Below are 13,710 nucleotides of genomic sequence, written 5' to 3'. Positions count from 1 at the left end.
ACAAAGAAGCGGAGGCTGTTCCATCCTGACAGGGTGGTGGTAATCATAGGGGGCTTGTGCATGGAAATCATCTAGGAGATGATTTAGCGGAGACTTTGTTGAGAGATTCCAACGAAGAGAATTCCTAACCATAGTACTGGTAAATATATGTATTCATTTCCCCCCCCCCCTCAATCTAAGTTCAAAACTTTACGTTGATCTCTTAACTGTTACATGTCTTTATTTCTTCTTTTGATGTGATTGACGTGGAGCTGTACCACCCAAGTTCATCTCATTCACCTCTCCTTTGGGGATGGCCTCAGCTGCAGAGAGATGTCTTGCTCAAAAGCATGACCTACGTGGGATATTCACACCCAGTGACTCATCACGGTGGGGACCTAACGATCTGACATTTTTGGCTCACTAGGGGACAACTCCAGTGGGCCATATTGGCTCTGGGGCTCCCTGTGAGTTGGCCTGAGGCCTTGTCAGATCTGCATCACAGTTCAAAGGCGCCCCTCTTGTAGTTACCGTTAATCTCTCACGCCTCAGTAGAGCTTCCAATAACTGACATTTTCTTTGCCATAATCACCCAGACCCCTATCCTGGCTGGTTTGGGGGGGACCGGCCCATCTTGTGCACCACTGCCCTCTCATTGTCTAGTACAGTGTTCTAAACAGTAGGCTCTCTGCAATTATTCCTTTATTATTATTTTTTATTATTATTTTGAAAGAATAGTGATTGCAATAGCTACAGTGAAGATTTTTACTGTGGCATTCTCGTCTTGCCAAACCATCTGTATACTGCAACTACTCTGATTCATGATGTCTTTGGGATTTCCCTATTTCCCTAAGGGTACAAGTCAGATTCTTTGGACTAGTTCTCAGAGCTTTGCAGTATCTGAATTGATTCTCGGCTGACTGCTCATTTGTTCCAAAGGTAAATCATCCGCTCTTATCAACGTCCCTCTGCCCTGCGCGGAATGGGGTGACTTGGTTCTGACTCAGACTCCTCGAGCTCATCCATAAAGTGGAATATGGAATTGTCCCCTACCAGGTGAAATTCTCTCTCCCCTTGAATCTGACTCCTTCTCCTCCTTTTCAGCCAGCCATCTTTCCCTCATCTGGACTCCTGTAAATGTACCCTTCCTTCTTGTACCACAAATATATCAGCCAACATTTTGTGTGTGTGCTCTGTTCCAGGCACTAAATGGATGGATGCCAAGAATACGGAGAGTAGAGACACATTTTCTGTTCTCAGGGAGTCCTGTAGAGGGAGTAAGTATCTAAATAAGTGCATGCAGCGGAAAGTGAAGGGAAATGTCCTGACTGGGTATAGAATAGCAGGTAATCCAGTTTTAGGAGAATCAGAAAGGCAACATAAAGGAAGACACATTTGAGTTTTCTCTTGAAAAACGAGCAGACGGTCCTTAGAGTTGTGCCGCTAGAACAGGGTTGTGAGGTGTGTGTTCTGAATGGGGCATGCCGAACAGAGGCCGTGAAAAATGGAATAGCGGGCAAGGTCTAAGCAGTCTGTCTTGAGGGCAAAGGAGGACGTGCGAAACAAAGACACAGCTTGATGAGCACAAAGGCTGGAAATGTTTGCTGTGCCCAGATCGTGGGCCATCTCGTGGGGCATCTCAGAGTTTGGATTTTATCTTGTTGTCAGTGAGGAAGGACTATCAGAGGAGAGAGCAACATGATCAAACTGGAGTTGTAGGGTGTTCACACAATCACGTATTATGACTGCACTGACAAAGATAGAAATCTAGCGTTCCAAGAGTAGGAAAACAAGTTGTTTGAGGACAGTGACTTGTATATAATAGGAGATGAGGAAGGATCCATTTTCTCTTTGTTCTATCGCCAATAAAAGGTTACCTTAATTCAGCATTACCAGACAGGTAAGCTTTTATCTGTGCTCTGTGTACGCACGTATTCTAAGCACCAAATCACACAGAGTCTGTGTTAAGCAGAGCAAACCAAAAATACTACTAGTCAGGTGTATTACAGGATACCATTCACAAGAGATTGGATCTGTCTTTTTCAAAATATCCTCCCAAATTCATTTGAATAGGGAGTTCCTCTCCGGCCCTCATATTTGTTCACACATCATTACTTGGTGAAGGAGTTGAACAGTTGAGGAAGGGAAATGTTAACAGCGTCTCCACTCAGGGATCAATCATAATAAAGTTAACACGTCTTTGAGATGATAATGTAATAAGTCATTCACAGGAGCTGGTTTCACACACTGTTTCAAGACTCTATCTGTTACACAGAGGGAGGGAGGTATTCCCGCCTGTTTTGTGACAGCTCGGTATGTGAGAACAAAAGAGTCATACAAAATACAAAAGAAGGCAACAGTAGATACAACTTAGAAACCGGTTTTACTCTGCTGCAAACAAATGGACAAGATATCGTACAATATATAATAAAAAGTACAGCATAATACAAGTGCCACTAATAAAAGAAACTTAAGGATAAGACTTAAAAATGCTTATTTGTGATTTATATATATACACACTGCAATAAAAAGCCACAATAAATACACGAATTTCCATGTCATTCATAATAAATACTGAAAATATAAATACAGAAGACTACATCTAATATGAATAAATTATTACAACATAAGATCCAGGTTAAGTTCTGTTGAATATTATTGTAGCTTATTTTATATACCCTTTGGCATCTTCGATGTCATAACTTATACACAAGAGAAATCAATCTAGAAACTGTGTGACATACAATAAGACGTTTTAGTGTAAAGCGATCGTATGTATGAACTGTTGCTTTTCTTCCCTTTCCACTCTTTCCGAGTGATTATATTGAACATAACTGTAAGAAAATGTCTACTGAAATACTGTTGAAATTGAGTAAAAAGTAGTAACAGAAATCAACTAAGAGATAAAACCAAGCACAGTGTCAAAAAAATGTTACAGTGAGTTCATCTCACTGGGTTTTTAAATTACCTTTTTTGTCAGCAAAAAACAAACCACAAAATCCAACCGAAACAAAACAAAAGAACACTCTCAAAAGACTTCCCTTGTGTAAAGACCATTCCCAGTGTCCGAATGGTTCAACATAGACTGAAGGATAACACTCAAGTCCTTTGGATTCTTTGATCTACCATTACATTCAGCTCACTTGATTTCACCAGAATTTGCAAATGTTCCGAATTTTATGGCAGCTGGAGAGTGGAGACACAGTTGACATCTAAGACTATGATCAAGATAAAGATACTGCAAAAGGTGCCATTTGTCTATGCAACCAATTATACATACATATTTTAAATGGGGAAAATGCATTTTTGACCAGTGTCAAATGACCTTTTCCTATCAAATTGATATACCCTGTGACATTGAGGGAAACACATTGAAATAACAAAGTGCCATTTTCTGCATTAACAGGCATTAACCAGTACATATGTATTAATAGTTCTATCTTAAGAGGCTATTACACCAGAAATGCAATAAACTAAAATGAAAGCAGATCAACTTTACTAAGACACAATAAAGGCTGAGGTTCTTAGGAACAGAGTTGTAATCTACAGGTTTTTAATTTTTTTAACTATGTCTGTACTGTAAATGTCTAGCATTTATTTTACATCAAACACTTTTGAAACATGTTTCACAAACTACGCCTCAGACTTATTTCCATAGAGGTGTCTAGAGTCAATTAAAACATGGGCCAAATTATTCAACATTCTTTACATAAACATTCTATAGCTTTTTTTTTTTTTTTAAAGCAAAAAGGGTTATTTCCCCCAGTGTTATTTGTGGGGAACAACCACACTGATGTGGTGTCGTTTCACCAAGAGCATCTGAGTTGGGGAGATAAGCAGCTGTATCTAGATTGGGAAAAACTCCCATGGAGAAAGGAAACCTTGATTTTAGGAGGGCTCCTCATCTTCCGGTTAGTTCTGACTCAGAGCTGGAAGCAACTCTGAGCAAACAGAAAATGCTGTGAAAGCTGCAGGGGGTGCTTAGGTCAAGTGATGGAATGGGGGGGGGGCGGTCACCATCCTCCCAGACTCCTCCCTTCGATTTCAGGCCTTGTCAAGATGACAAATTTTTAAATCATTCTGCTGATCCCTGAGAAGGCAGGCAGCCATTGTTTAAATAACATGGGGACAAAGGCTGGGAAGGAATGGCGGCTGACTAATTCTCTGGAGTTGTTTTATTCCACAGCAGACGCTCCAAAACTAGTCACATCTTCCCCAGAAGGAGTGGAAAAGCTTGAGATTCTCATTTGTCATTTTAGGGTAAAGAAAGATTAACGAGAAGGTACTTATTTAGAAGCAAGAAGTTAGAAAATGCTCACTTTATGTCATTGTCACTTCTCAGAAAATTGAGCAAGTCAAGTCACTTGATCCTAACTCTGATGCCTGTCACTGGGGATCTGAAAGAGTCACCTTTCTTGACATGACCTCTTGATATTACAGCATTGGTGAACACACACGAAAAAATAAAAATTTTTAAAAAACTACCTTCATAGTTGTTGAAAGCAGGTTGTGTTATTGAACATGGTCTCAACACTCACATCTTTATTTTTTAAGAATCTAATTTCTTAGGAGACCTATGGAGTCATCAAATACAATAATCATCAAAGTAAGAGGGAACCCAGTGTCTTTTGAGTCTGCCAGGACAATGGCCCAAATCACCACAACTGTTGCCAGGTGCCTAGCCCACAAAGCCTGGCCAAGATATTTTCTTATTGGGAGAAAAACCCAAGAGAACTGGATTGTGTTGCCAAGGAAACCACATTCCCTAGAGATGTTAAGAATAGATGGGTATCTCTCCTGTTGGGCATCCCTGAATGACAGTCCTCCCTGGAGATAGATGGATGAGGCCGATGACCTCTGGAGATCTCTTCTAGTCTCAGGACTATAAAATTTGAAGAATACACAAGAATCTCAAACTTTTCATTATTCACACACAGTTGGCCATTCTGAGAATCCGTGAAAAGATTAAACTAGTCTAAGATACACGTTTGGGATGACTAGCGCCTAATGAATCAAGATTCAGAGCGTAACCTTTGGCAGGGGACCCTATTTAATTATGGTACAAAGGAAATGACTGTGCCAGCTACTAAAATTTACAGTCTATCAAGTTCAGATATTATTTGGATATCATTAAAGCATCCAAGGAACAACACTTAATTAAAAAAAAAACAATAACCTCAGGCAATTTATTTCTTAGGCTTAGATATTTAGGTTTTTCCTCTTTGGGAGAATTCAGATTTTGATTTTATTTCCTTCCTTCCTTTTTTAAAAAAATATTGAAATAGAATTTCTAAAAATAAATAAGTAAAATTTCAAATTCCTTTGAATTTGTTTTTAAGATGGGTGGCTTTCTTTATGGCTAAGGGAAAAAACTTGCTGACCAAGATAAAAAAGGAGAAGTAAACCAAAATTGGATAAATTAAGTTACAAAGTTTAAAATTCACATCTAATTTTGAATAGGCTTCCTATGTAGAGACAACAGCAAAACCATATTGGGAGGGCACATTCCTGACGTAGGGTTTCTGGTCTTATATAGCATGGCAGTAAGACCTGCTAAAGTTCTCTGGTGATAGAGGAGCTTAGTTAAGTTTTAAAGAGATATTTTCTAAATCAATGTCTTCCCAAATACTCACAAGTACGTAACTTTTAAGATACCCCCAAGCAAGATAAAAATATTAGGGAAAAGCCAAAATAGAAAGAAAGGCATACCTAGCAAAACAGTTATTTCAAAATCGCCACTAAAACCATTCAATCAGGCCACATAAATTCACTTAGACCAAGGCAAGGCTAATTTCTACCATTAATTTGTCTTTTCCTAAATCCTTTGAATCAATATACATCATCTTAAAATACTGAAATGGCCTCATACAAGTCACTAACATGAGAGTTACCGAACTGATTTGATGATCACCATGGTAATAAGTAATGCGAAGAAAGGAATGTCATCATTAGCACATTAAATGCAAATGTTGTCCAAAATAAATTCTATCATATTCTCTTGAAACTTGAGTTCTGCCAGCAACTTATGAGATGAAATAAAATGACACACTAGAGCTGACTTTACTTGAATTGTAAGCAGGTATAAAGTAGCAACTAAGAAACAATTACCCTGTAGAGTGATATATTTATCACGAGTGAAAGAAAGTAGTCAACAATATGACTTAAATCTTTGAAATTACTTCATTTTCCACAAATGTAACATGTACCTGTATTTACTAAAATTCCAGGCTATCTGTTAATTAGATTACAGTAGCTGCATATAAAGAATGAGCTGGTTTAGGCTTTGAATCTGGTTATATTCACCTTCCTGCTTCTAATTATTCTGTCTGAATTACTACTGTCAAAGATCAAAAACCCAAGGCGTTCTGTCTATTCTCCAGACAGCCCAAAGTTAGACCAACTGCAGGACCACTGACCAGGTAAAACCCAGGTCGTATCAAGCTTTGAGTCTGAATTTCTGATAGGAAAGAAAATAAACAAAAACCCCACCAGCACTGGTTGGTTGGAAGGGGGTCTCATGGTCTAGCTGAAAAGCTGAAAGGAGTTGAAGTAAAACTTAGAAGTGACTATTTTCAAAAGTCACATTAAATATGCAGATTTGACAGGTAAAATATTAAAGAGCTCTTTTATTCCCATATTCATCACTTTTGACAATAGTCTGTCAGTCACTTTAATATGAAATGTGTCTAAATCTTAAAAATAGTCTCTTTAATGTGTTGGAGCTCGGTGTTTTTTTTTATTTTTCAAAGCAAGCATCAGATGATTTTTAGAGAGTAAGACGTAATTGATGTGGACGGTGGGCAGCACATGGGAACACCGAAGTGGCTCTGGGCTTCAGCTTTGTCACTGCCCCTTCTGGTTTCGGGCCGCCCCTTGTAGATCTAGTTTTTCCGGTGAGCATTCTAGCTGTTCAGCTCTGCCGAGACGTTCCGGTTCCCCAGGAGACACTACCACTTATTACGCTTAGATTCTGTCCTCGACCCACCCTGACACCTCCGTAATTTTAGTGGGTTTTTCAATTGCGGATATTCAGTTAAATTAAGTCAATTAAATTCCTTAATGCGACAGAAAACATCTGTTGAGCTGTGCTATTTGTGCGAAGCTGTGGCAAGTGGCTTCGACATTTAAGTTACTTGAGCACGAATTAGCAGATCTCAGAATAATATCATCAGAAGTTGCGAATTTGTGTTAGAACGGAGAGGGATTAAGGCTTTAAGCTTTCCATGTTAGTTGTGGTAAAGATACACAGAGAGTTCTGGTTTCAAATTACACCCAAGTCTTGTCTTTGAAAGAAAGAAGGTACTTCCACTTAAGGGTGGTATTTTATACACTGGTTAGGGTAATGATGCTCTAAACTCTGTGAGAGAATAAGGAGCAGATGCCATTTTTAAAGAGGAAGGTGAAGTCATGTTTGGAGAGGTGGAAGGCTTCTTGGCACCTTAAAAAAAAGTCTCTGTCTAACTTCTGAGAATGTCCATTTTCCACCTGCTCATTTGATGGTTTTGTAACACCAGGGAAAAGTGAGGTGGCCTGAAGGACCTGTTTTCTACAGGCTACAGGGCAATAATGCCTTTGGAACTTGGAATTATGGTTTCGCTAATTTTTTATGCTGTTTGTTTATAAATAGAAGTAAGAGGGATTATGTTCCATATCATTGTTTCAAAGTTTTCCTGAAATGTTTCCTGGTTTATACATGAGGCAACCAGCTTTGGAAACTCTCTGGTAGGAGTTTGCTAGTATAAATTTAGCATTACTTATATAGATCTAACACTGAAGAAGCAATTAGCTGAAAATCTCTTCATTCGATTCAGTTCCTCTAGCTGAGTCTAGATTTAATTCAGAAATTTTGATAGGAGAGAGGAGAAAAAGAGCATCCAGTGAATTTCATTAATTTAGAGAAAAGAAATATCCTTTTCATTACAGTTTGCATGTAATTAGACAAGGATTGATGTCACTTTTTCTAATTCATGGTATAAAATCACCAGTTAGAATTACAGTGAGGCTTGACTATTTCACGCCACTCTTCATCATCACAATCCCTTAGAATGCATAGTGTTTACCTCCTCTTTTTATTACTTAGAACACTTCCTTGAAAAGAGTAGGTGTTCTATAAATAGTTGTTGATAGAGTTGATATTTAGCAAATTCTAAATATCAAGACCAAAGAATTAAAAACTTATACAGTATCAGAAGTTTAATCAGAGAAGCAGTGACATGTCATTTTATAGCAAATAAATCATATCTATTTCCCTGTTTAATGATAACCAAACCAGAATTTTGCCGAGACATCATCTGTTAGAGTGTGAAAATTTAAAGAACATAATCACTTATAATCTCTTTTTTTTCTTGATTATTTTGTGGCCAGTGTTTCTGTAATTCACAGCCCCCCCCCGGCCCCCCAGGGGGCGGGGACGTGGGAGTGGCTATTGCTGGGCCATAGATGATTATTAAGATTTTATGACTCAATATTATTTTCACATTTTACATGTGGCTGGGACACTGGGGAAAACATAGTTTTATCACCAATAAAAGGTTGACTTTTTAAAGTAACTATTATTCAGCTAACAAAAGACATGAGTGGAACAAGTTTTCCTTATGTCTTAATAATTGGTGATTAAACGATGGGGGGGGGTACTTAAGTAAATCTCTTTCGTTGACTTCTTTCTCCCAAAGGAAACCTAGAATGACAAAGGAAATGCAAGCTGCTTCAGCCACTTGACTTGCAAATCAAATCTGGTGTGGATTCTAACTGGGAATTAACGTCCCAGTAAAAAGTATAGGGCCGGTGTTAAAACAACAGGGACCAAAGCACGAAGCTCTGCCACAGGCAGTGAATGACTACAAAGCTGTGTGTCAGAAAAAACAAACAAACAGTAATTTGGTTAGATATACCATGGGGGCAACACTGCAGCTGCAGGTTGGGTGTCGCTGTGTCTCAGCATAAAGATTTTAACTACCCCAACAGACTGCATCCAGCTTGATCCCCATTTTAAAAAGCTTAGATAAACTGTGGAGCTCTCCTGGTATGTGGACAGTTTTTGTTGAATAGAAGGGCTATTAAGGGGGGAAAAATTGTCAGATGGAACACTGTGCTCTCTTCAGCGTTTCTGGGAAAGGAAGTAACACAGAAATGAATCCATCATTAATATTATTTGCAACTTTGACCCAACATTTTCAGACTATAGCTTTACAAATTATCCTCTTTTCTAGACCTTATTATTATTTTTTTATCATAAAACCCAATCAAATTCTAGGGTGGGGAAAAATACAGTATTTATTATTGGCCGTTGCCGAAAATCTGTCATTCTCCAGGGTGTGGTATACATCGTGTGTGTGTGTGTGTGTGTGTGTGTGTGTGTGTGTGTGTGTGTGTGTCTGTGTCTGTGTGTGTGTGTATTATGGGAGTATTTTAATAGGTAATTTGTGTATGTAGTTTGTGGGAGATGTTTAGGGGTTAGGTTATATATATGAAAATTTGGAATGGAAATCATGTTTGGAAGGTTAATCCTTCTGTGCACAGCGACTTTCAACCCCAATCGGACAGATAGGGGAAAGAGCTCTGGTTTTTTTGTTTGCCTGTTTCTAGGTTAAGCATCCTTTTGGAAATGAAACTACAAAATAGAGACCTAGCCAAACAAACAAGCAGGCATCAACCTTCTTGAGAATACAAAGCTGAACCAAATTAAGTATCTATCCTTGCAGAAACTGGACTGACATTCTACCCTTCAACTTTGCCCCAGCCAGGGTCACTTCTCCCCCTGCCCTACCACTGCCACAGTCTGTGTTCCAAGAATATGCTGACTGCTTCACGAGTAAATACTTCAAGGGCTTGCAACAGTTCCGCAAATAGGGCACGTGTGATTTTTTCCATGCCTAAATGAAGGAACAGTAGCCTCTTGTCATTTTTCTTTGGGCCTGTGCTCTTTAGATTGTATTGATAAGGGAAGCAATTTTGGAAATCAAGCACTAAAATGTGTAACTTTGTAGACAACATGAAATATACTACGGAGATTTGAGCAAAACCCTAATCTGATTAACCCGAAGGGCTTATCATTCAAAAGTCACATCCCTGCCCTCATTACTGCTACTTCCATAAGGACAAACCCAAAGCTCCTTTAATGTTAACACTAATGGTTATAAATTTGGCCCCCTGGAGGGGTAGAGACAGGGCAGGAACCAAATGCACAGTGGAAGAGCTGCCGAGGAAACATGTTTTCCCCAAATCAAGTTTTAGTAGAAACGTTTCCATTGGAGGACTTTCTCGAGATCATTTTTAAGTTCAATGAAATAAAATAGTATTTTTTAAGGAATTGAGATCTACAATATATTTATATTCATATTTCTAAACACCTAAGTCTAAAAGACATAAAAATTAGCGATGCAGTCACTGAATAGCAAGGCATGTCCACATTTCAAAGAGGCATAAAATGTGAAATGATAGAACAACAGAAGGTCGAAAATAGGAAACAGACTTAGCATAGTCATATTGCGTTGGGGGGAAAAAAAGGTTGAACACACTACTTAGGTAAATTAATGTACAGGAAAACGGGATCTTAGAAGTCCTCCGACGAACCAAGTGCAGATAATCTAAAGGTGGGGAGTGCATGTTTTTCATTTCTATCTGTCCCCTCTAATAAGAGAACATGAGGTAATTAGAAAGTATTCAATGCATTCTGGACTGTTCTGCTAATTGTCCCAGGCAAGAGAAATCAAAACGCTTCAGAAAAGTAAGGCCTAGTTGAATATTTGGGTAGAGGCCCCCCCTTCAATCAGCTAGTCACTACAAGGAAATCTCCTTATATATTCATTTTGTAGAGATGGATTGATCACGCTGTAGAAAAGGCTGGTCGCTGAGGATGTGTCTCTTCGAGGTTTCCTCTGCCTCCTCTGCTTTTACCGAGTTAGGTCTTCAGAGTGGCGAAGGAAAATAGGTCATTTTTCCTTCATAAAGTATCATTGGATGATTCCTCTATATTAATTATATGAACCTTATACTAGTTACAGATTTAAAAAAAAATTTTTTTTTAAATTTTTTCATCTCAAAGGGTTCTCAGTCCCCACCCCTCACAAGGTACCATGAAGGGGCACTAAAGTGCATTTGGATGTAGGGGAGTAGAGTTTAAAGGTGCTGTCCAAGCTAAGAACCAAGATGATGCCGTTTAAAAAAGAAAGGCAATTCCTTCTACCTCCATCTCTGGAGTCAGCGGAGGGAGGGCAATGACTGGACCCTCACCAGAGGATTGTCCTAACTCTTAACTTTAGAGAAAACTGTGTAAGGACCTGCACATATAGACTCATTTATTTGTCCAAAATAGCAAAAATAGGCCTATTTCACCCTTAAGAAAGTATTTGCAAATCTGATCAGTCATGATCATAAAAACGTGAATGGATTCCAGAGGCAATCCATGTGGGCATGCTCGGTGGTACTATGTGTCTTCAGCTTAAAAGAACATGCTGCTGTTCATTTTCATCAAAACGTGACTTCTAACTACCATAAATAAAATACACATGGAATGGTTAAATCTTTTTCTTACAATAATTACTTTTACATTAAAAAGTCACCGTCATCTTCAGATTTATCGAAAATTAGGACTCTAAATCTTACTCTTTCCCAGTCTTAGTTAACAATCTTGCACAGGCCCGATAATCCAAAACTTGGAGCTCTGATCTACACAGCTTGACAGGTTTCACACAGTTTGACAGGTAGGCAACTGCGAGATAGGCTTTTTTTAAAATTAGCATTTTTCTATCAAAACAGTCGGAAATCTTTTAAAATCCTCATAGAGACTGTATTTGTGCAATGCCACAGTCACGCAGCTAGAAAGGAGAAAACAAAATACAGTCAGGAAGATTCACCACTGTCCGGGATTTTCTTGGTCCTCAGTTTAAACCACCACAGGGCCCAGGAAATCCAATGAAATACAGGGCTTTCCATGAGAGAAGAGGCGGTCCGAGAAGCATTTAGGCTACTACACAGGGACCGTCTCAACCACGGGTGATTTGATGCACTCTTCGTGCAATCTGCTCTTTTCTGCCAGACTCAAAGAATTTTCCGCAGGGTGCTCTGAAATGCGACTGTCACCATTCAACGTGGAGACAAACCCTTCCTGGGAGGGGCCTTTCAAGTAGGAGTGGAATTCCACTTGAGGGTGGTTGGACCTGTGCTCGGGGTATAAGCTACTGCAGGGGACGCCGCTGTCGCTTTCTGCCGAGGAGCAGCAGACGATGACAGAGGGGTTGGCAGCCGGGTAGTGGGAGGCGCCGTAGGCCTCCTCAGCTTGGCGGGCGTAGTCCACGAACTGCTCCGGGGTCATGGTGTAAGGCACCAGCGAGAGGGTACCGCTCTTCACAGGATCTCTCTCGGAGTAGCTCTCGGAGATCTGGCTAGGCGTTCCCGGAAGGTGGCTATCGATTTGGTAATACAGAGTCGAAGAGTTGGCGTAAAAAGAAGCATTCTTCGCGTGGCTCTCGTGGACGGCCGTGCCGTCGGAATAACAGAGGACGGAAGGCAGAGGGACGACCTCCGCATGGGGACCCAAACCTTCCACGAAGCTGTCCCCCTTCTCGTCGTCCTCGTCGTCGTCCTCCTCCTCCTCCTCTTCCTCCTCCTCCTCTTCCTCCTCCTCGTCTGACTCGCTGGGCGCCAGGCTCTGCGTGCTGGAATCCGTGACCCCGCTGCAGAAGCTGCTGCCGTCCTCCTCCTCCTCCTCCTCCTCCTCCTCCTCCTCCTCCTCCTCCTCCTCCTCCTCCTCCTCCTCCTCCTCCTCCTCTCCTTGGCAATCTAACTCCTCGGCCGACTGCAGGTGCAGCACCGCCGCCTGGGGCTCCGTTTCGATCTCGAAATTGTCTGCGATGGAGTATTCCACGGAGTGCGCCACGGGGCCCATGGAGCTGCTGTGAGCGCTTATCTCACCGTGGCAGCCGTTCAGCGTGGGGATCTGCTGCTCCCGGTTTTTCTCCAGTTCAAGTTTCATTATTGTGTGCAAAAAGTGAGTCCGGACACGGATCGGATTAAATTCAATTCTACCTGCTGTGTTACTACATCCTTCTTTAGTGCAGCCGCAAGGGAAAGACATTCGATCCACCTTGGAAGGAAGAACACAGATTAGCGCCGTGGAACTCTCACCGACCACGGAAAACGCCAGTACCTCTCCGCAACCCCTCTGAATCCGGGATGACTTAATCCCACTTGCGCCAGAGCAAATGACAAGCAGGTTGCAGAGAAACCAAGAGGGGAAATGAAGACTTCAACCGGGGTTTAAAACCTGTATTCAAATTAAAAATGAGTTCCGGCTCTAAGTGTGGAGTTTTAGTTCACTGACCCCCTTCCTGTGCTTTCTTCTTTCTCCTTTCTACCCTCCCCGCTGTCTTTGGCTCCCATCATTTCAAAGTCTCTCCTTTCCCCAGGCTCCCTTCACTTCCACTGCAGAGGGCTCACACGACCAATTTTAAACGACACCAACTTACTGCCCCCATCCCTCTGCCTGCTATGTTTGAGCTAAATTAGATGACATTTTCCATACTGGTCAACCTCCTCTTCTTGGCTTATTATAAAATGAACCTTTTGCCTGACATGGCCAGATTGACACCCCTTGGTCTCATGAAGCCTAGTAGTTTGTCCACATGTTGGTTTTCCTTCCATTTGTTTGGATGCCTGGTCCACGGTGCATGTATGTGTCCTGCAGGGCTGGAACAGCTGTGCCCATTTATGACTCTGCTTGGTGGACCCATG

At 40.8% G+C, this 13,710-nt stretch overlaps 1 protein-coding gene across 3 annotated transcripts in view; it reads right to left on the bottom strand.

Moving 5' to 3' along the window:
* Positions 1-2,343: 2,343 nt before the first annotated feature.
* Positions 2,344-13,710, bottom strand: part of CSRNP3 (cysteine and serine rich nuclear protein 3) — a 208,255-nt gene continuing 196,888 nt past the window's right edge. For all 3 annotated transcript variants that reach the window (XM_046019869.1, XM_046019870.1, XM_046019871.1), the window contains one exon: positions 2,344-13,063. In XM_046019869.1, the coding sequence (XP_045875825.1) occupies positions 11,948-13,063 (1,116 nt within the window). In that variant the 3' untranslated portion in view covers positions 2,344-11,947. The remainder of the gene's footprint in view (positions 13,064-13,710) is intronic.

The sequence above is a fragment of the Meles meles genome, chromosome 9 (genome assembly GCF_922984935.1).
Source record: "Meles meles chromosome 9, mMelMel3.1 paternal haplotype, whole genome shotgun sequence".
In the NCBI taxonomy this organism is placed as follows: Eukaryota; Metazoa; Chordata; class Mammalia; order Carnivora; family Mustelidae; genus Meles; species Meles meles.
This window is presented reverse-complemented; position numbering and strand designations above follow the sequence as displayed.